The sequence below is a fragment of the Psammomys obesus genome, unplaced genomic scaffold (assembly GCF_907164565.1).
Source record: "Psammomys obesus unplaced genomic scaffold, mPsaObe1.curated_primary_1811, whole genome shotgun sequence".
Taxonomy (NCBI): Eukaryota; Metazoa; Chordata; class Mammalia; order Rodentia; family Muridae; genus Psammomys; species Psammomys obesus.
Genome location: NW_026593947.1, coordinates 2848451 through 2869768, shown reverse-complemented (window position 1 = coordinate 2869768; position 21318 = coordinate 2848451). Strand labels below are relative to the sequence as shown.

Below are 21318 nucleotides of genomic sequence, written 5' to 3'. Positions count from 1 at the left end.
CTCCCTCTCCCTCTCTCCTTCCTTTCCTCCTTCCCTTCCTCCCTCCTCTCTCTCTCTTCCTCCCTCCTCTCTTCCTCCCTCCTTCTTTCCTTCCTTCCCATATTCCCTCCTTCTCTCCCTTGCCTCCCTCCTTCTTTCCTTCCCTTCCTTCCTCCTTCTCTCTGTCTTTCCCTCCCTCCTTCTCTCCCTCCCTCCTTCCCTCCCTACCCTCCCTCCTTCTCTCTGTCTCTCTCTCTGTCCTCCTCTCCCTCCCTCCTTCTCTCCCTCCCTTCTGATCTCTAGCCACCAGACTCTAAGGCCTCAACGCCCACCCCCAGCATCCAACTTCCTTTGGGTGAGGTTCCACCTCCAAAAGGCTCCAAAATCAAACAGCGCCAACAGCTGGTATCTAAGTGTGCAAACACTTATGTCTGTGGGGGTGTCTCACAACTGGAGCTGTGCAGTCTCGGGTCTGTGAGCGTTTACATGATAGCGATATCAACTTCAGTGGTGTCCGCTCTGCTCTAAGTCCTGCCCTGGCTGGCTCACACCAACACTCGCTCCCAATCTGACTAGGATTTGAGTCCAGAATGCATAAAGAACTATGGTGACTCAGCAACTGAAAACAATCAATAAAAAAGGGAAGAAGTAATGAATAGATGCTTTCCAAAAGAACATGGACCAATGGCTAGTCAGCACATGGAAATGCTCAGCCTCCTTAGTCACCAGGGCACTCGCATTCCCAACACAAGATAATCGCTTCACAGCTGACATTAAAAACAGAAAAGCCACCCAACAGCAGCAGGAATCACTGAGGGCACAGAAGAACCGAAGCTTCCAGCCTCTTCCAGCAAAGGTGGAAAATGTGTCAGCACATGACCGAGTGTCAGGAGTCAAAGAATGAAGCAGCCATTCCTTAAGAGTTTACCCAAGAGCAATGAGCATCGTCACGAGTAAGGAGGCAGGGATAACTTCTCCCCCCCCTCTCTCTCTCTGTCTCTCTCTCTCAGGTAAAAGCTATACCAGTGCCCACCTGACATCTACGTAACAAAGGTGTGGTATACCTCATGCACAGGACAGAATATTACTTCTCAGCAACAGCAAGGCACAGACGGGAATGAGTGAAAAGCCCTCGGTGCAAACTTGGAGTTATGCTCCACACCCCGTGCCCAGCTTAGCCTTGTCCTTCGCTTGCTTTCTTGAGTTTTGTGGCTGAGGTCAGGAGCATTTTCCCTGAGGGCACGACCTGTAAATGACTACATAGATGGACACAAAAAAGTCACTGTAGGCCAATTAGGTATACAGAGGTGCGTTCTTCATGCTGTTCTAGACAGGTGAAGCTAGCCTGTTCCAGTGTCTGGTTGGGGAAGAAGGGGGTTCTGGGAAAAGACAGGACACTCTGGGGTGGGGTGTCTGGCTGAGATGATTGAACACAGTCACCATATACTTGAAAACTTGGGTATCTACAGGGCTGGGGTCGGCTCGGTCCCAGAGCCAGTGAAAAACCCATAGACATGGTGCTACATTCTTCCAGTCCCTGCTGGGAAAGTGGAGCCCTGGCACCCCTTGGCTAGATACCTCAGCCTAACTGCTGACCCCAGGCCACAGAGAGGGAGACTGTGTCTCAAGGGAGCGTGGACAGCGTTCCTGAGGATGACATCCATGTCTGTGCTGTAACCTCCACAAGCGTGTGCACACACACAGACCATCTCACACACACTCACACACAGGCACGTGCACACAGCGCGCGCGCACACACACACACACACACACACACACATACACTTTTTAAATCCCATCTGAGTATTATGGCTTTATGTATTGAATTAGCATGGAGCACAACCAAGTCTGCTCATTTTCCCCCAGTAGAGCAGAACCATCTGGTCCAAACTGGACACCGAGATGAACAACGGGGAGGTGGGTTTTATAGGAGTGACCTATCGGTTTAAAAGTCCTCGCTGTCTCCCCTGCTCCAGCATCCTGACGGCCACTCTGAGAGCTTCAAAGGATGGACTCAGGCTTCTTGTAAAGAAGATAAGAAGAGAGGAGGGATGGTTTCCACTTCATATGATTACACCTCTGCTAATTTGCAAGACCTGGTAGGCAGGCGGAACGCTAGAATCCAAAGCCCACATTTCAGCAAGACGCACTTTAGACAGAGCCAGGGAAGCTGTAATTATAAACTGCTGTTGTCAGTCACAGCCGGAGGCCCTGGGGAGATTAGTCGTCTATCTCTAAGAAAGGACTCAGGATCTCCAGTCCGTGAGGGCTTCAAAGTGTGCGATCGCCGGTAAAGCGCTGCAGATGAGTGAGGCCGGCCTTAGTGATGTCTGCCTCACGCCAAATGAGCTCCAGGATTGGGCACAGGAGTGGATCCCCTAACTCCTAGGCATAAGTGTGGTTCTGAACTCTGACCTAAGGCAGAGTTGCCAGCCAAAGCCAGCCTGTCCCTTCCTTCTGCTGCAGGTCTTAGTTTGTTTTGTTTAGTAGCTGTTTTTATTTTATTTTATTTTATTTTATTTTATTTTATTTTATTTTATTTTATTTTATTTTTTTATTTTTACAGACACCTCCACCCCCCAGAGTGTACCCAAGACTAAGCCAGGCTGTGGGATTGCTTTGTTGCCTTGTCAACTGGCTTTGGTCTGGGCTTCTGGATTCTATCCCAGGCACGTGGTGTCCCTCGCTAGCCAGACAGAAGGACGTTAGCAGGCCAGGAGGTCCAGCCAGATGCAGCTGCCATCCTAAATGCCATGTGGCTCTTGGCAGCGAGTCTCAGCATTGTACCGCTGAACTGCAGGCCTGACGCATTACAGCTGAGGACAGAGGTGACTTTCATTGTGTGTGTGTGTGTGTGTGTGTGTGTGTGTGTGTGCACATGGGGGAGGGTGCACACTGGGAAACGACCAGGTGATGTTGACCTTTTGATGCAGTGACTCTCCTTTGTATTTGGAACTTGACTTGTGTAGATTCACAGGCTGCAGGGCAGGCCAGGGCTCGGCTACTCCAGCTCTCTCCCTGCTGTGGGTCACACATACCAGCACACTCAGCTCCTTCGCAAGTTCTTGGGACGAAGCTCAGACCCTCCTGCATGTGGAGCCTTTGTGGAACTGGCCATGCTCCCACCCTGAGCTGCCTTCACTGGCACAGGTAGGCCACCCTCCGTGGCCTGCAGCAGTGGGCCTGCTGTGTGGTGCTTTTTGACATGGTGGCTGGGTGCTGAGGTCGTGGGCAGGTTACCTGAAGGCTGGAAGCGTTGGTGTGCAGGACTCTTTGGAATAAGGCTGAAGTCAGTCGTCTCCAGATAGCCATTATTTATTCTTATTTTTCACTCTTGGTCTGTGATGACAGACTCCCTTTTCTTAGTGAGGTTTTAAAAGTCTCCCCTGATCTGGGTGGCCCCAGGTCTTGTAGGGAGGTCACATAGCCCTCAGGGCAGCTCACAGGCCAGACCCTTTCCTGATAAGGAAAAGGCTCTAGCAAGCATCTGGGAATTCCTAGAAATGCCCCACCCAATTAAGGACCTTAGTCCAGCAGTGACCTTCAATTGTTCTTGGAGATCCACTCCACAGGAAAATTAAGTACTGTATTTTTCTTCTTGTGATAGGACCAAAAAGTACCCCTGACCTCTGACTCCCTGACCCTTTGACCCCCTGACCCAGTGAATCAAATACATTCAACCTCAAAATCCCTCCCTCTGCTCAGGGTTTACATTGCCCTTGATTTCACAGGAATAAAGGTTCAAGATTTCTCACTTCAAGACCGTCTAAGATTGGCCATTTATCCTCCAGGCAGTACCTTCTCACTGGGCCTGCTGTCCTGGCTTTGCCTGGTCTGTGTCTTGGCTGTAAGCCTACCAGGCCCACACTTCTGCCCTGCTCAGCACAGCAGCTTGACCAAGAGCTGGAACACTTTGGTACCACTGTAAGCTTTGGAATGCTGAGCTTCCATTGCTACGGTCAACTTTATGCTAGAACAGCTAAACTGTGACACTCTGTGGACACCTTTGCTACATCTCCACCAATGCTGAGACTCGGGTCATCCAGCCAGCTGTGGCTGGGACCCGGAGCTCAGACTGCTGGGCTGAAGGGCACACCCCTCTCTATGCTGGGGTGGTGTCTACCCTGCGCGAACGGAAATCATCTCCTTGAATTCTCTCATGAGTCCCTCTCTCGCCTCAGCCTAGCCTGGTTTCAGCAGAGCTGCTGGAATGGAAGTGAATGGATGCTCTGTGAGCTACGGGGAGGAGCGGGAAGAGGGGGAGGAGGTGGAGGAGGTGGAGGAGGAGGAGGAACAGGCAGGACCGCACCTCTGGAGACAGCCTAAACGTTACACCCAGACACTTTTTGGGACATACCGCTTTTCTGCATCTTTTTCAGCAGCCGAGAGGTACTGAGGCCCTTCCCCCTCGGTCTCTGCAGTCCCCTCTCTCTGCTCCCATCTCTCTTGTTCATGGGCTGGAGTGTCTGGCTTCCTTACTGTGTAGGAGGGGCAAGCAGCCTGGCTCCTCATCCCCAGCATGCCACAACTGGGCAGCAGTGGTTTCCACCCAATTCAGTGATGTCCCTGCGTCACCGAGCACTTCCTGGGGGCAGCAGGAGAGGCAGCCCCACCCACACAGCTCAAAGCTGTGGGCGCCCCAGTCAGGGAAGCCACTCTGCACGCTGGCGACCTTCAGTTCTGAGTGAAGACACGTTTCTAAGGGTGCAGGTTTGGTGTAAGGGCATTCGCATAGGTGGTCACCCCAGAGGGCCCGCCTGAGCCCCGGGCGTCACAGTGGTGTCCCTGGCTCACTGCTGAAACATCCATAAAGCTGGCCACTTGGCTCGGCCATGGCCACTAAGCCAGCCTGTGATGGACTCCAAGACAGCACAACAGTTCCAGCAAAGCACTGCCCTCATACACTGCGAGGAAGTCCAGTCAAGTCATGTGTGCAGACAGGCCTGCTGTGACACACTGAGGAGTGCCTCTGTCCTTTGCTGTGCCCACACCCCATAGCCTGGCATGTTTGCTGTGCGGCAGTGGGATGGCATATTTTCAAAAGTACCACAAATAATTTGGAAAGCACTAGATATAAAGTTATAGTGCTGAAATTAAGGTGCCTTCCATCAATTATCCCACCTCTGTTAACATTTCAAATTACCTTTTCCCAATTATTTTCATGCAGATGTTTTCATCTAATTTTATTTTAATGCAGTTGTAATCACGTGGCATGTATAATGTCCTGTTCTTTAAGACTGGGTTTGTTTTTTTTCCACCTCTGATTGCAAATGGATTCAGTGATGCTGAGACACTGTCACTTCCTGTGCCCAGAGGCCAGGCTGACTGGATGAGTGAGATTTGGTGGCTCCGCAGTTATAAGGGACCTGGTTCCCTCTGTCTCTGCTCTGGCCAGAATTATGACATCTGGCATAGAAGAGGGAAGTCTGCACTTTACGTTATGCCCAAGGTAGACAAATTTCCAAACACAAGAGGGGTGAGGATGCTGGTTAGCAGAAGCCAAAGTCCAGTGGTCACGACACTATTTCACAGTGTTGTGAAAAGCTGAAAGACGTGTGCTAGAGCAGACGGCTGAACCAGGAAGAAGAAGCAGACGCTTTGTGTTCTGTGGAGACGAGGAGGAGGAAAGGGAGAAGGAGGAAGAGGAAGAGGAAGGTGCCTCTGAAGGTAGACTAAACTCTCCATCTTGCTTCTCAACACACCAGAGAAGGGCAGTGGACACTAGCTGGCCCTGGCTAGAGTCCCTGAGAGGCAATACAGGACAGGGAGCAGCAAGCTCAGCACTGCTGTGGAGGCCCCACAGCATGACTTCCAGGAACGGAGAAGCTGACAAACCATAGGGTCTCAGTCATGGTTCTATGCTGTGAAGGGACAGCATGGCCAGAGTGGTGCCTGTAAAGGAATTTAATCAGGGCTGGCCTACAGTTCAAAGGTGTAGTCCATTACCATCATGGCAGGAAGTGTGGCAACGCTGAGGCAGACAGGTGCTGGAGGAGGAGCTGAGAGTTCTACGTCTGGACTGGCAGGCAGCAGGAAGTGCCACTGGCCTGGCTCGTGTATCTGAAACCCCAAAGCTCACCCCTAGTGACACACTTCCTCCAGGGAAGCCACACCAACTCCAACAAGACACAGCTCCTAATGCCACCCCCTAAGCATTCACTGTGAGGCTAGGGGAGCCATTCTCCTTCCAGCCATCACACCGCAGATGCCTCTCCTTTGTTCCCCTCCCTCTTTTCCTCCCTCCCTCCTCCCTCCCTTTTCCCTCTGCAGCAGTTAGTTTTACCTGCCAACTTGGCACAGCCTCAAGTTACCCAAGAGGAAAGCCTGGATTGAAGAGTTCTGGAAATCAGTCTAGCCTGTGGGCATGACTGTGGTCTTGACTGTCGCCCAGCCCACTGTGGGCGGGGCCATCCCTTCACAGGTGCCCTCTCTAGGGGTGTCTAAGAAGACTAGGTAAGCTGGAGCCTTCACGACCCAGCAAGCAGCGTTCCCCCCGTGGCTCCTGCCGTCCTTCCTTGGCTTTGAGTTCCCTGTTTGCAGCAATGCTGTATCGAATAGCAAGCTGGCCTGCCTTGAGTTCCCTGCCTTGAGTTCCACCCTTCCCTTAACAGTAGACTGTGATCTAAAAGAATAAGCTAAATAACCCCCTACACCCCGGGAGCTTTTGTCAGAGTGTTTCATCACAGCAAAGACAGCAGAACTTCTGTTCATTTCCCTCCCTTTCCTTCCTTCATTTCTTCTTTCCTTCCTTCCTCTTACCCTGTCCCTCCTTCCTTCACCCACCCCCCTTTTGAAGCACGGTCTTGCTTCATTGCCATGGGATACAGATATGCAGAAGATCCTCTATCTACCTATAGATCCGTCCATCCATCCATCCATCCATCCATCCATCCATCCATCCATCCAATCATTATACATGAGCACACATATATTACAGAGGCCCCTGACTGAAGATGTTTCAGCTTACAGTTTCCGGCTTTATTGTGGTGTTGGCGCAGTGCTCAGCAGAAAGCAAGTTTGCCTGGCATCTTGCCCCAGCACAGCAGTCTGCAGCTGCTGTCCACCACCCCTGACTGGCAGCTCCACCCACCCCACCCTCACAGGAGCAAGCACCCCTCACTACAGCACCTGCGGTTGCATGGCACCTGCAGTCTGTAGCTTGTACAACGCTGAGGACAGCGTTGGGGGCAATCTTGACTGTCAGCTTGATGGCCTTCAGAAAAGCTGCGGGACAGGGCTCTGGGGATGATGTGAGGAGTCTCTAGATTGGGTCAGTAAGCTGGGAAGCCCTCCCCTGACTGGGCATGGCACTGTATGGTGGGCCAGGGTCGCAGACTGCACAGAGGAAAGGCGGGTCATGATCTGAGCACTGGCACCCGTCTCTTGCCGCTCCCTGGCTGCCACCTGGTTCTGTCGCCGTGCCTTCCTGCCATGCTGAACTTCTGCTGATGGTGAACCCTTCCTCTTCAGATTGCTTTGGTCGGGCATTCTGTCCCAGCAACGAGAAAAGACATAGATGGGTGAGGGACATTTTCATGAGAAGAGTCTGTGTCTCCACGGATGGGTGTGGCCCAAAAGGTGCAGCCCTGGGCAGGCCCTTCCCCTCCCTGTGTACAAAGTCTCTACAATTTACAGAGCTCTTTGAACTGAGCCTCACTGAGCTCCATATGGACGCCAGCAACGGCTGCTGGTTACATGTGTGAGAGGGTTCAAAGGCCGGAGGCTGGACTGTGATGCCGGCTCCCTCACCATCAGTTTATTCAATAAAGCACCTGGCCTGAAGAGGTGGCAGGGAAATGTCCCACCCAACACAAGTAAAGGCATTTTAATTTTGAATGGAAAAGCACTGTCTACTTGTATTTTTCCTTCACAATTCAGACCTTGTGTATAAAAGAATGTGTGTGTGTGTGAGAGAGAGAGAGCATGTTTCTCTCAACACAGAATCTACTTCAAATGTACATCAGATCCTGACTATCATAAAATCTGGCGGAAATGGGGTGGGGGAAGAAACTGAAGGGAGGTATGGAGGCAGTAAGGAAGGGAAGAGTGACAAGGAAAGGAAGGGAAGGGGGAGGAATAGAGAGAGAAAGAGAGAAGGGAAGGACAGGAGGAAGAGAGGAGGGATGGGGGAGGCAGACGTTGGGGGGAAGGAGGCTGCAGGGGGAGGGACACCTCAGCCAGCCTCTTCTCCGGCTCCAGCAGGGATTCTGACTCCCATTCATCAGAGGCCACGAGGATAGCTCACAAACCACCAAGGGGGCTGCCTTGGAGCTGGGATCCGACACACTGTCCTTTCTCTCGCAGAAGCCACATGGAGGCTGGCTCCAGGCCCCTCTCCTTGCTCAATTCACTTGTCCTTCCTACTTCTCTAGGAACATCTCGGCTCACTTCCCATTTTCCACGAGGCTGGAGGGAGTCCCTTGGTTCCTGCTGGTTTTCATGAGATTGAGGGACCAAAACATCTTGAGCAACAGGAGATAAGAGAATCAGAGTAGCTGCGTCTTCCAGACCCCGAGGTGCTCACCCATTGCTTCAGAAAAGAGCTGGACCATGTGCTTTCCGCCAGAGGAGTCTCCAGGAGAGGTGGGCAGGACTTCCGGAATGGCCTCATTCCTGACTGTCTCATCCCAGGCTGCTCTAACATGGAGCCAGGTCATTATGGCAGCAGCGGCAAACACACCTCCCCACACTCCTGGGCACAGGGAGTGTGAGTTCGGGTGCTCCACTGACAGCCTTTTCTGTTCAGTCTGGATTCCCCGTGAATGGAAGTCGGCCTGCCTCAGTGGGAGGTTTCCAACTGAGCAGACTCCGGAAACTTCCCTCACTCGCCCCCTCCCTCCCCAGCGTCTCTTGGTGCCGTCACAGACTGTCTGTGGTAGGCAGTTCAAAGGTCTCTTGGGGATGGCGCACACTCTTTCCACAGCACCCTGACTAGAGAGGATAACAAAGGGTGTCAGGTGTCGTACCCACAATGCCTGGGCTTCAGTCTCCCAGAACCCTTGTTGAAAAGGTCAGATGCAGTGGTGTGTACATGTAACCCCAAGACTGGGGAAGCAGACAGGAAGATCCCCTCCTTGGCCAGCTCCTGGCCAGTGAGAGACTGCGCCAAGAACAGGGTCGACGGTTCCTAAGGGACACCTGAGCTTGTCCTGTGGCTTCTAGACACACAACTACACAATCACAAATGCTCTAACACACACACACACACAGGAAGATAACCAGGCTTGAACTCAGCCTGGCACTTGCTTGCTGTGACCCTTTCCTTTGGCGTTAATATACTAAACATTTGAACTACGTTGTTGGTGGAAACCTCAGAGTAAGAGTTCGCGCGCTGGATTATCATATAGTGAGCGCGCATTGCAAGTGACAACGCCATGTTCTTTTAATGGATAAAGAAACTCCAGCTGGCTGGGTGGCGAATGTCCATAATCCCAGCACAGAGGGAGCTGAGGCAGGAGATGCTCAAGTTTGAGGCTGGCCTAGGTTACTTAAACATTCTGTGTTAAAAGAGGGATGGCAGCGTCAGGGAGCACTGGGGAACAGCAGCTCTGCACGGAAACCATCCCCATGTGATCGACGTCTCTGAGCTACTGACCTCACAAGGAACAAGGACAGCCGACTCCCAGCAAGCCCTACAGTTCCAGAGCGCTGGCCAGTGCTGGATTGGGAAGATTAATGTTAAAATGAGTACTGGGGACACAGCGGCATTCAGGGCTACACAAGTGTTTTCTTTGTGTGTGATTCTCCTGTGGGTTTACTCCACCTACCTCAGCTGTTCCAGACTCCAGTATGGGTGCAGGTGCAGGTGCAAGACTCGGGAGGCAGGGTGCCCGCTGGGAGAGTAACACGCAGTCACGGCGCATGGGCAGTGAGTGACGCTGTGCCGGTGGGGCCGGGGTAGCGCGCCAGGCTTTTTTAGGTGATTTCTTTTTAAACAGCAGGAAACTGAGCTGTTAGATTGGCATATATCACCCGCTGAAGGCGGTGCAAAAGTGTGTCTGTGTGTGTAAAATATGCCAGGTAAGGCGAGGGTTCCCAGATCCTGCCTTCCCAGCCAGGTTGGAGCTCGGCTGATCACAAGTCTACCTGCCTCGGTGGGCAGAAAGCTGCTGGGAGAGGCCCTGCCAGCAAGCTGTGCTCAGCTTAGACCTGGCGGCGGTCTACGGGAGGCAGGCTGCGGCGCTGGACCATCCCAGAATGGAGTGACTAACGCTAAGTCACCAGCCTGAGCTTTGGGAACACCAGCGTGGCTCCCCCAAAGCAGGAGAGTCCGGCCAGCAGGGTGAACACAGCCAGGGAGCTCTAGCTCAACCACGGCCCGGGAAGGGCTTGGCCAAGAGAAGCCCCCTTCCGTTCTTGGTTCTGCTTTCTCAGCCCGCCGGATGCTTGTTCTCTTTCCAGGCGGCAATAAAAAGCTGCCTCAGACCTTGAAGCTAGACTCCCGTGACCCTATCGCAGACAAGCTTCTCTGGAGGTGGAGGCCAGGGTAAGGCAAGGTTAACCCTTCCCCAGCTGGCCGTTCTTCAGGTGAGCGGTCGACGGGTTCGAATCCCACCGAGGTCTGCCCCTACAGGAAGGCTTCCTGCTGCTACACAGGAGCCGACTTGCAGCCCGGGGGGACAGAACCCAGGGTACCTGAAGCAGCAACAGCACGCATCCTTGCACACACCTCGCGGGAGTGTGGCACACGGGAGCACAGGGCCCCCCAGAGACTTAGCTCCAGACCGTGCAGGCGTAACGCGCATGCGCTCTGCGTGGGCGCTGGGGGCGGGGAGCGCATGCGCGGCCGCGGGGCGGGGCTTTCTCCCGCAGGGGCGTGGCCTCAGCGTAAGGGTTGTAGCCGGGCGGGCCAGGCCGACCCGGAGCGCCCGGCGTCCCCGCCCCGCGGCGCCCACGGGCATGGCGCGGCACCTGTTCCTCACCGGGCCCCCAGGTGACCGGGGCGGCGGGTCCGGCAGGGGCTTCAGCCGGTGGGGGGGGGGGGGGGCGGAGTCGGCCCCGGAGCGCGGCCTCCGGCCCCGGTGAACGACCGTCCCCGCGGACTCCGCAGGCCTTCCAGCAGGCCCAGGCCGCGCGCAGGGGCGGAGCGCCGTGGGAGGAGGCCCGGCCTCGCTCAGCACGCCCTGCGCCTGAAATCCGGAGCAAGTGGGTCCCCAGCTTCCCGCCGGGAGCTCCCGGGAACCGTCGCTCGTGAGGGGTTTAGCGAACACGAGACCCACGCTCCCCGCCCCCCGTCCCCAGGAGAGCCAGGGAATGCTGTCCGTCCTGTATTTGCACGCTCTCCCGCCCCACCCCGGGGATCTCACTAGTCCCTCGCGGTCCGGTGTACTGGTTTGCGTATCACTAATTATCCCGAACGATTTCCAAGTCCCTCCGCACAGACCTCCAGCAAGATAAGGAGACCTTTGACAGAAAGCGCCCTCTTCAGTCAGCACCCCTTCCTAGATACTGCCCAACATCTCAGGGAGCTCAGGTCACTGGAGCCCTCAGCCTAAGCCAAGAAGCGGAAGGGGCCTGCCCCACGGGCTTCCTGGGGGCCGCTTTGCTCGGCTGTTTGCAATACTAGGTCCCTGTGAGGCAGCAGCCTCTGCTGGGCAGGTGTGTGTCGACTTTTTGAAAATGCAAATATGCTGTTTAAAAATTACTTTTATTTATTTACATATGTGAGTGTGCAGGCGAGGCCATCAGGATGGCTTTGGGGAGGTGGTTCTCTCCTCCACCATGCATCTCTCAGGCCTTTATCTCAGGAGCCATCTTGCTAGTCCATAAGCATGCCTTTCTGCATAATAAAAGTGCTGCCTGCTGAGTGTAAGAACAGAAGCCAAGTGTTAGGAACGTGACAGTCCCAGGTCCATTGTAGACGTGAGCTTGGCTGCTGTTCTTCACTGTTCTAGACCATGCCTTCGGAGGGCACACAGGCACTCTTTTCCTAAAATCAACCCTCTGGCCCACCGTCAGGCCCACCTTTATCAGCCTGGCTTCCTGCCCTAGAGGCTTCACAGCCTCTGCGCCTAGTATCTCTTCCTGGTCAGACACGTGAGTGGCCGGGCAGACACTTCACACTTGACAGAGAACAGGGTGTAAATCTGGGAGGAAATGAAGCTGGATTCCAGATGCACCCTGGGACTGTTAGCAGTGAGCTTCACGCTGCTCTGGCACCGCTCTGCCGACTCCGCTGCACGTTTCTCACAGCTGAAGTAATCAGAGTGGCAGTGCAGCTAACAGTCACAAAACCCATTTCAACCTGCCTCCTTCACAGCACCTGCTCTTAGCGGCAGGAAATGCTTCCTGACCTGTGCCCTTCTTGGTCTTTTTCAGGAGTTGGCAAAACAACCTTGGTCCAGAAAGCCAGCGAGGCCCTGCAGTCATCCGGGGTCCCTGTGGATGGATTTTACACCCAAGAAGTCATACAGGGAGGGAGGAGGATTGGATTTGACGTGGTCACGATGTCTGGTGCTCGAGGGCCCCTGTCCAGAGTTTGGTACTGCTGTTTTGTGTCTGCGGGGTTTTGTCTCTAGCCTGGCCCGTCCATGTCTTGGGAGCGTATCTTCTCTTTGTGTGAGTGTACATGTGTGTGTTGCTGTGTCTGTGCAGAGGTCAAAGGGGGACACCTGGTGCCCTGTCCTGTCTGTCACCCTCTGCCGTTGTCCCCTGAGACCGAGAATCTCAGAGAGGCTGGAGCTGGCATGGGGCAGGCCTCCATCACTAAGCTGTATCGCTAGCCCTCTGTTTAGTCTTAATCTTAGTTTTGTTTTATTTCGATACAAGGTTTTGCTGTATAACCCCAGCTGGCCTGGAACACAGAGATCCGATTGCCTCTGCCTCCTAGTGCTGGGGTTACAGGTGTGTGCCACCATGTCCAACGGCCCCTGCCTGCCTCAGCCTCCGGCTGAGTTGGGTTGGTGACAGGCAGCCAGCTTGGCGCTTGTGCTGTATGTGTGGCTCATTGGGGTGTCCCTGGCGCACTGAAAGGCTGAATTTGGCAGGAGTGGTACTGACATTCAGCTCCAGCGGGCCGGGTGTCAGGAGAGAAAGCCCAGAGGGTCCAACCCTCCCACCTTCTGCTGGTGGATCCGCAGAGCAGCCCAGGCCCAGCAGTCAGTGGGGATCCTCCACCCAACAGGGCCTTTCTTTCAGCCCACAGATTCCATCCGGGAAGCACGAGTACCGAGTGGGGCAGTACCTGGTGGACCTGGCTTCCTTTGAGCAGCTGGCGCTGCCGGCCCTAAGAAACGTGAGTGCGTCCCGCTGGCCCCTGCGCATCGTGGGGCTGTTGGCCAGGGGGACACAGTGTTTGTTGTTTCTCCCTGTGGTCAAGTTGTGTCCCACAGCCGTTGAGCTTTAGCCATTGACCTTGCTAAGGGTAGCACCCTAATTATTGTCGCTCCGAGGGGCCTAGAGCGTGTCAAAGTGTCTCATCTTAGGAAGACTCCAGTGCAGAGCTGGGTCTCTCTGCTCATGTGCACAGAGCTTGCTGCCGTGGGCTGTGCTCCTGGGGTCCTCTGTCTGTGTTGTGCGGGGCTGCTGCTCCTCCGACCCCTCCCACCTGCCCTCAGCTCCTCTGGGAACTTCTCCCCATTTCGGGGCTGCCCTGTCGCTGGCAGCCAGGCACCAGAAGAGCATGCTTGTCTCCCTCGGGTGCACGCCTCCCTCTCGAGTTCACACAGCAGTGGGAAGTGTCTGCTGACATTCTGAGTGTCTAGCTGTGAGTGTTGGATCCACATCAGGAATTGAGTTTTGCTCAGGTAAACAGAGTCCCGGGAGGGGACTGATGCCGTGCCTGGTATCTGCTCAGGCTTACGTAGAGCTCCTATAGGTGCTGACCAGGACAGTGACTGCCTCTTGTTTGTAAGGAAATAGAAACTGCTTGTAGCTGCACAGTCACGCGTGTTTCCATGATGACTGTGGCCATAACTCAGGCCGTGGACCTGGGCGTGGGCAGAACACCACTGCGCCCTGTGGCTGCTGTGTTTGGCCTGTGTGGACATTGGCTCATTCCTCCTGGAAGTCACGCCATGTCTGTGTCCTACCACCTCCAAGGGAAGGCGGGTGAAAGGGTTGGTCTGGGGGCTCCTGGGCCCCGTGTCCCGGCACCCGCCTGTGCGGGAAACAGTTTAGTTGCTGCTCTGCTGCGGTGCTGACGGCTGTGCCCACGGGCAGCAGAACATCACTCTGGTTTGCAGGAAAGGATGGCGGAAATGCATAGTTCCAGTAATGTGTTGCGTGTCCTGGAGTCTGACGGTTGGTTCAGCCTTCTCTTCACGCTTCCTGTCGGGGTGTGTTGCCTGCTTGTGTGCCTGTGTGCCGGATAAAAGAGTTGTCTAGTCCCCTTCAGTGGCAGAGGTGGACCCTGTGCTGGGACACAGGCCCTCTGCAGCAGCTAGTGTTCTCAGCGGCTGAGCTCTCTCCAGTCCTGACCAGATCATACTTAGGGCAAATGACCTTTAACTTGCTGATTCTATCTCTGTTCTTCATATTGATACTTTCTTTCCCTTCCTTTTTTTTTTTTTTCTTTCTTTCCTTAACACAGAAACACTGTGTCCTGATCCAAACTAGCAGCATGTTACCTGTGTTCTTGTTTTTCTGTGAGTTTGTTCAAATGCGTTTTTAATCCATCTGGGTTTGTTTTGGATATAGCATGCGTTGACACTCTTAATTAGTTTCTTCCAGATTCTTGGCCAGTTTACTAAAGCCATTTGCTAAAAGCCCGTGTCTAATTAGTTTATACTTTGTAAATTATTCTTTAAAGTATGTGTATGGTGATTTGGGGTTACCTCTTCTCTTTCACTGACCTTTCTGATTCTAGTGTAGGTGCCTAGCTAATTAATTGTGTTATTTTTTAAAAAGATTTTAATTTTTAATTTAAAGTTATGAGTGAGTGAGTGTGTGTATTTGTGCCTGTGTGTGTGTGTGTGTGTGTGTGTGTGTGTGTGTGTGTGTGTGGCATACACAGGAAGTGCTGCTTGGTCTTTCAGGCCACAGAGCTGTGGAGTCTGGAAGGAGCCAGAACTGCCAGGGCCCAGTTGACTCCTTTCCTGGAGGCTGGTGATCTTCCCACCTTCCCAGCTTGCTGACCGTGGCGTTGGTTTCTGGCTTCCACATTTTGGCTTTGTATCTCATAGCACCTGTGTCACAGAGTTGGCCATGGAAACAAAAAGCCATCTGGTGGAGTGCAAACACTTTCAAAGTCTTTGAAAGGCTGTTGGTGAAAAGATTCCTCAGCCCCGTAGCCCCAGGTCGGCTCTCCAGGCCCTACAGCATGTGCTTGTGACATCTTCATGGTGTCCCCTGAGCAGGGCGGCACTCCCTATGGCCGTGGCCTTCTTGTCAGGTTTCTGTAAACTTCATCATCTGAGGATTAGAATAATCTCTTCTGGGGCCCCCACTTGGCAAGCAGATTTGCCCATGTCTCCGCACAGCGATTCTTGGGAAGCCAGCGCTCTGGGAAGGCTGAGTTTCCAGCCCCGAGGTGGCTTCCTCCAGATCTGATGGACACTGCCTGCATCCAGTCACCTTGTCATTCAGAAAGCAGGTCAGCACCACTTCACTGTAGGAAAACCTCTTATCTGCTCCCTAGGCTGTGAAGAAGATGGAGCCAGGCAGCAGAGATCTCAATGTTCATCAGAAGTTGAAATATTGATTGGTTTTTTCCCCAGGTGTGTGCAACATTTAGGGACCATCTGGTGGTTGTGAGCACTGGATGTGGCAGGAATTAGAGCCTGCCTCGCTCTGGGCACAGATCTGTGAGCACAGTGGCCCTGAGCTGTGCTCGGGCCTCCTGACCAGCTGGCTGTGCGCTGTGTGCTCCCTGCAGTGCTGGGAGATGGTGTCATTTCGCACACTCAGGTGGTGTCCCTTGTGACTGTGAGCCGCCTTTATTCGTGGTTCCGGCCCCTCTGGCTCTCTGGGAACCCTGGTGCTGTCCTTTGGGCATGACAGTGGCCTTGTGATGGTGAGAGCCACTGCTCAGACACAGCTTGTGCCTCAGGCCAGGAGGAGGTGTGCAGATGTGTAAAGGAGTTTCAGCGGCAAATGAGTGTGACCTCAGCTCTGATCACACTGTCAGAAGTGCACACCGGCTGTGACAGCCAGGAGCAGGGCAAAGCAGCTGTGTCCACACTGGAAGAGCGTGTCTGTTAGCGAGTGGGCTGGGCAGGGGAGGAGACTCCAGGGTGCCACCCGCTTCAGTCTGGTCCTGAGGGCCTCGGGGCATGAGGGCCAGTAGGTATCCGGCACAGCCTCCCCCTGGCTGCCTCCACCATGTTGCTCACGCAGGAGCAGCTTCAGTGAGGAAGGGCCCTGAGGCAGCCTGGATGCCTTTTCCTGGCCAGCCGAGTGTGTATGTGTGTGTATGTGTGTCTAATGTGTGTGTGTGCATGCGCGTGCACAGGCTTCCCAAGCTGTGGCTCTGGCTGCTGCTTTTGTCATTTTTCTGACTTTCCAGTCCTAGCTTGAGTGCCCTGGGGACTGGGCTGCCACCTTGTTCCTCCCTGATGCAGAGTAACTCAGGCCAGGCTGTGTGGTACTAAAATCAGTGAACAGTGCCTTAGGAGGAAGATTTCTTGGGTGAACAGTTTGGATAAGATCAGGGCCATTCTGAAGGGGGCTATATTCCTTCATTCTTGGTTCAAGGACTCGTTTACCTAAAAAGCCAGGCATACCTCTGATTCGGCACTTTGGAGGCAAAGGCAGGTAGATGTGTGAGTTGGAAGCTAGCCTGGGCTACACGGTGAGTTCCAAGGCAAGCAAACAAGCTTCGTGATTTTAAAGTCCTTAAGATAAAACAAAGAGTCACAGCAGCAAAGCCAGCCGCTCTTTGAACTATGGAACGCTGTTCTCTTACAGTGAGTCCATTTCATCTTTTCAGAAGGCAGGGTGGTGTGTGTCGCCAGAGCTGATGGCTGGCCACAGCCCCTGGGCCCCGGGCAGCCAGCTCTGGGACACAGGCAGCGTCTCTTTTCTTAGGCTTTCTTCTCCTGGCTGAGAACTTGTGATCAGCTGGAGCTCTGGCCAATGCGGTGCAGGACGGCTGTGGTACACGAGGCCACAGACATGCCCCAGCCCATGTGACCACCATGAGAACTTGTGATCAGCTGGAGCTCTGGCCAATGTGGTGCAGGACGGCTGTGGTACACGAGGCCACAGACGTGCCCCAGCCCATGTGACCTCCGTGGCCGCTGTGGCACTAGCCAGTCTCAGCTGCTCAGGGAGGCCTAGGAGTGAGCAGCCTGGAGCTGCTGTCCTCACACTCGGCCTGGTGCTGAGGCAGGAGCTCAGAATCTGGGTTAGGTCCACAGGGTGAGCCTCCGCTGACCTCTTTGTTGCTCCTCCTGGGCTGGTGTGGACGTGTGTGGAAGCAGCAACGGCTGTAATGACGCCTCTTCTCCACTCTTCCGCACACCCTGTTGAGTTGTTGAGGGAGCGGCAGCTTGTGGCTGCTCCCCGTGTCCTGACCTCCAGCCCCTGTGTCTGTGGCATGTGGCTCACTTCCACCTTCATTAAACACTGCTTTTTACAGTTCCTGAAGTCCTGGGCAGGATGAGGGTGTTAGAAAGTTTGGGTTTATGGTGAGCAGCAGACACTGCACCTGCGGGTGCAAGCACCGGTTCGCCTCTGTGAATGCTTCGGGGAGCTGCAGGGGCCTTTGCACTGCACATGTGTGCGTCCATGCAGGGCCACGTGCGGTTACACGCCCCGCCCTGCCGCGTGTGTTTACTGCACTCAGGTAAACAAGGTTTTAAGTGCCCCGTGTCCAAGTTGCCAGGCACAAGCCAAACAGCCCTTCTGGCTCACACGTGCTGGCTTGGGGAAGGTGCCCACCACAATCCGCCGTCCCTGGGTGGCAGCACGTTGGCTCAGTTGTAGTGGATTGGTTCTAGAAAGAGAACCTGTGAGATTGGCAGTGTTTCAGAGTCACCGGCTGCTGGTGGCCGTACACACACACACACACACACACACACACACACACACTCACACACTGGGTGTGAGCTGCATTAACACCAGGCGCCCTGGGCTCTTGTGTCCACCTCCCTGCAGCACCGCAGTGAAGGCAGAACTGAGGACGAGTCCAGAGGGCCCGAGAGTTACTTCCTCTTTTTAGAACATTCCTACTGTTCAGTCATTCACTCGTGTATTTTGTGTATATATGAGATACGTGCACGCCTGCGTAAGGAGCTTGTATGTTTACATGTGTTGGGTGTGTGCTACTCTGGGAGGCCAGAGGAAAGTGTTGGTGTGTCCTTCCTGCTGCTCTGTCCTATTTCTTTTCGTGCTCGGCCTTTTGTTCATGTAGAGCTCATGTCTTTCCACCAAGGATGGCCACTAGCAACTTCCAGGGGTCACTCTGCCTTCGTCCCCCTTGGAGATGGACACAGACGTGCAGGGTCCTGCCCGCCTGTTACATGGGTGCTAGGAATTGAACTTGGGTCCTCGTGCTTGCTGTATAAAAACACAGATGTGATTATATCCATACACAGACGATGGGACAACAGCGATTATCTCTGAGTAGCTTCCATTCTGTCTCTGTGGTTCCATTTAAACTGATTTTCTTTGGCAGTTCCATGCGTGCACATAGTGCATTTGGTCCTTTTCGTCCTCCGCCACCCTCCCCCACCCGCCGGGTTATTCTCATAAAGTCATAGTTCAGGGCATGCTCAGCTGCTCAGCGAGTGAGCTGCCGTTGCTCTGACCACCTTCTCCTTCAAGCAGACTCTTCTCTCTCTAACTTCATGGCTTCCTGTCACTTTCAGGCCAGATCGGAGTACGCAGGCCGAGCCTGCAGCTGTCACCTCCCTCCTTGGGCGTTAGAGCCACAGCCCAGAACTAGAAATCGGAGCCGTGAGCTCCCAGCATGGCCCTGCTTCCTTATGGCCTCTCCTTCACTAGTTCCCAAGCTTTATTTCTTGAGTGTGTAAGTAGGGAGCCTGGTTACCACTGGACCGTTCTGGAAGAAGACAGTCAGGGCAGGGAAGCTTCTCTGGGAGCCTTATAGATGCCTGTCTCACGAGTGTGCAGGCTGATCTGTCGGGCACAGCCCGGCTGCCCGCCACCCTGCTGGCAGTAATGGCCAGGGCAGGCGCCTGGCTGGGGTCACGCACTCTGCCATCACAGCAGCCCGCCTTTTGCCTGCAGGCTGGTTCTGGCCGTGCCTCCGGGCACAAGGTGTGCGTCATCGACGAGGTCGGGAGGATGGAGCTATTCAGCCAGCCTTTCATCCAGGCAGTCCGCCGGGTACTGTCCACGCCGGGCACTGTGGTCCTGGGCACCTTCCCGGTCCCCAAAGGGAAGCCGCTGGCCGTAGTGGAGGAGATTGAGCACCGGTGTGATGTGAAGGTTTACAATGTGAGTAACCTGCCCTCGGCTGCAGCCCAGCCCCTGGGCCTCCCCACGCACTCCTGTGGGCTTGGTGACCCTGAGAGCAGCCCTCCAGGAAATGCCGGCCTGAAGGATGGGAGTGAGGAGGAGCTCTGAGCTTGTTCTTTCCCTCAGGTCACCAAGGAGAACAGGAACATCCTCTTGCCAGACATCGTGTCCTCCCTGCAGAGGAGCCAGCCCTGAAGCAGCAGCTCAGCCCACCACCCTTGGCGGCGTCCCGGTATACCCCCACCCCCGTGTCAGGTTCACCCAGCGCCCGGAGGCCATGAGCCGCCCACTGTGTCGTGTGCTCAGGGCTTCTGTCTGCTTCCCTGTGCAGTTGTGCATGTGACTTGAGTAAATTCTGAAGTGAGTCTGCCTAGTCTTCTGTGGGTCTGCTCTCGAGGGGAGCAGTGGGTAGGACGGGGTAGGATGGGGTAGGATGGTGGGGTAGGATGGTGGGTAGGATGGTGGGGTAGGATGGTGGGGTAGGATGGTGGGGTAGGATGATGGGGTAGGATGGTGGGTAGGATGGTGGGGTAGGAAGGGGTAGGATGATGGGGTAGGATGGGGTAGGATGGTGGGGTAGGATGGGGTAGGATGATGGGGTAGGATGACGGGGTAGGATGTGGGGGACTCCCTCTTACATCACAGCCAGCCCGTCATGCCCAGTGGCGTGAACGTCATTTTCCTGTCTCTGAAGAAGGTGAGCTTGTGTGGAGGCAGCTGGCTTCTGCGGCGGTGCTGGAGGCCCCAGGCTCCCCGGCAGGTGGACAGGCTTCCGGGAAGCTGCAGACTCCTCTGCCCACTCATCCCCACCCTCCGGGAAGGGCATGGGAGCGGTGGGTGGCCTGGTCTCTGCCCGTTGGGACTGGTGTCCACGGAGGGCGGCCCTGACGTGCCTTCCGTCCGCACACGCTGTAGCAGGGGCTCGGGGCGGGGTGGCAGAGCCAGGCTGCGCACCACATCGCACAGACTGGCACATGTGCGCGCCCGTTCAGACGCGGCAGCACAGGCAGGACTTGGAGTCGGTGCCTAGTGAGCCGCGATCACAGCTCGGGCTGCAGCTGCGTTAAAAGGGAGATGCTCTGGTTTGCTGTCCCTGCGTTAAAAGGGAGATGCTCTGGTTTGCTGTCCCTGCATCCAGACGGATGCCTGCGGGAGGTCTGAGCCACCCTGGCAGGAAGACCAGCGTGAGTGAGGCTCCGGTGCAGGACCACCTTGGGGGAGGAGCTGAGCTGCAGGTCACACTCGACAGTGGCCTAATTAAAACTGGAGGTGCCCACATCCACCCCCACCCCCCAGGGCTCAGCCCTGCAGCCGAGGAGGCGGACGGTGTGAGAGGCAGAGGGCGCGGAGGCCACCATGGGAACAGGCCTCCACGTCAGCACTGTCCGAGCACCTGTGAGCTTGGGCCGTGCCCCTGCCTGCACGGGGTCCTCTGCGGACAGGATGGCTCCCGGTTGAGGTTTTTTATGGGGCTTGAACGAGTGTGTGAACGAGTGGCGCTCTGGTTCTTGTGTCTTCTCGTGGGCTCTTTTCCTTCCCTTTGGTTTGTCCCATTCTCACGTGTTTCTGTTTTATTTACTGTACTTTGTTACTGTCCCTTAGGAGCCTGCTTGTTTTCTGGTGACTGGCAGAGACGATGTGGCTGAGGGAGGTGGAGAGGAACGAGGAGTGCAGGGAGGGAGCCATGATGGAGTGTGTTGAGTAAGAGGGGGAGGACAGATTCACCAGCAGGCAGAGGCTGACCAGGCATGCAAAAAGCCCTGGGTTCCACCCCCAACCCCATGGAAAAGGCATGGCGGCACGCCCTCGCTCCACCGCCCAGAAACTGCCCAAAGTTAGAAGAAACAGAAAGCTGGGATCATCTCAGTACTGGCTGTGTGTGCAGTGTGTGTGTGCAGTGGCTGTGTGCAGTGTCTGTGTGTGCAGTGGCTGTGCAGTGGCTGTGTGTGCAGTGTCTGTGTGTGCAGTGTCTGTGTG

At 54.9% G+C, this 21318-nt stretch overlaps 1 protein-coding gene and 1 long non-coding RNA gene across 2 annotated transcripts in view; one reads left to right on the top strand and one right to left on the bottom strand.

Moving 5' to 3' along the window:
• The window catches only part of LOC129684444 (uncharacterized), a 13708-nt gene extending 3010 nt beyond the window's left edge, over positions 1-10698 (bottom strand). The window contains exon 1 of the long non-coding RNA XR_008721337.1: positions 9747-10698. This is a non-coding gene — a long non-coding RNA (uncharacterized LOC129684444). The remainder of the gene's footprint in view (positions 1-9746) is intronic.
• Positions 10699-10795: 97 nt separating this feature from the next.
• On the top strand, positions 10796-19706 carry Ntpcr (nucleoside-triphosphatase, cancer-related). Its single transcript, XM_055617594.1, has 5 exons — positions 10796-10912; positions 12298-12460; positions 13117-13213; positions 19111-19320; positions 19468-19706. Exons 1-5 carry the CDS (start codon positions 10879-10881, stop codon positions 19534-19536), a joined length of 573 nt encoding a protein of 190 aa, XP_055473569.1. The 5' UTR covers positions 10796-10878; the 3' UTR covers positions 19537-19706.
• The last annotated feature ends 1612 nt before the right edge of the window (positions 19707-21318 follow it).

What these genes read in the sequence shown, in the direction of transcription:
- Ntpcr (XM_055617594.1), top strand. Translation starts at nt 10,879, where the DNA reads ATGGCGCGGCACCTGTTCCTCACCGGGCCCCCAG. An exon ending in CGCTGCCGGCCCTAAGAAAC is followed by an intron (nt 13,214 to 19,110) that starts GTGAGTGCGTCC and finishes TTTTGCCTGCAG; the next exon opens with GCTGGTTCTGGCCGTGCCTC. An exon ending in GTGATGTGAAGGTTTACAAT is followed by an intron (nt 19,321 to 19,467) that starts GTGAGTAACCTG and finishes TCTTTCCCTCAG; the next exon opens with GTCACCAAGGAGAACAGGAA.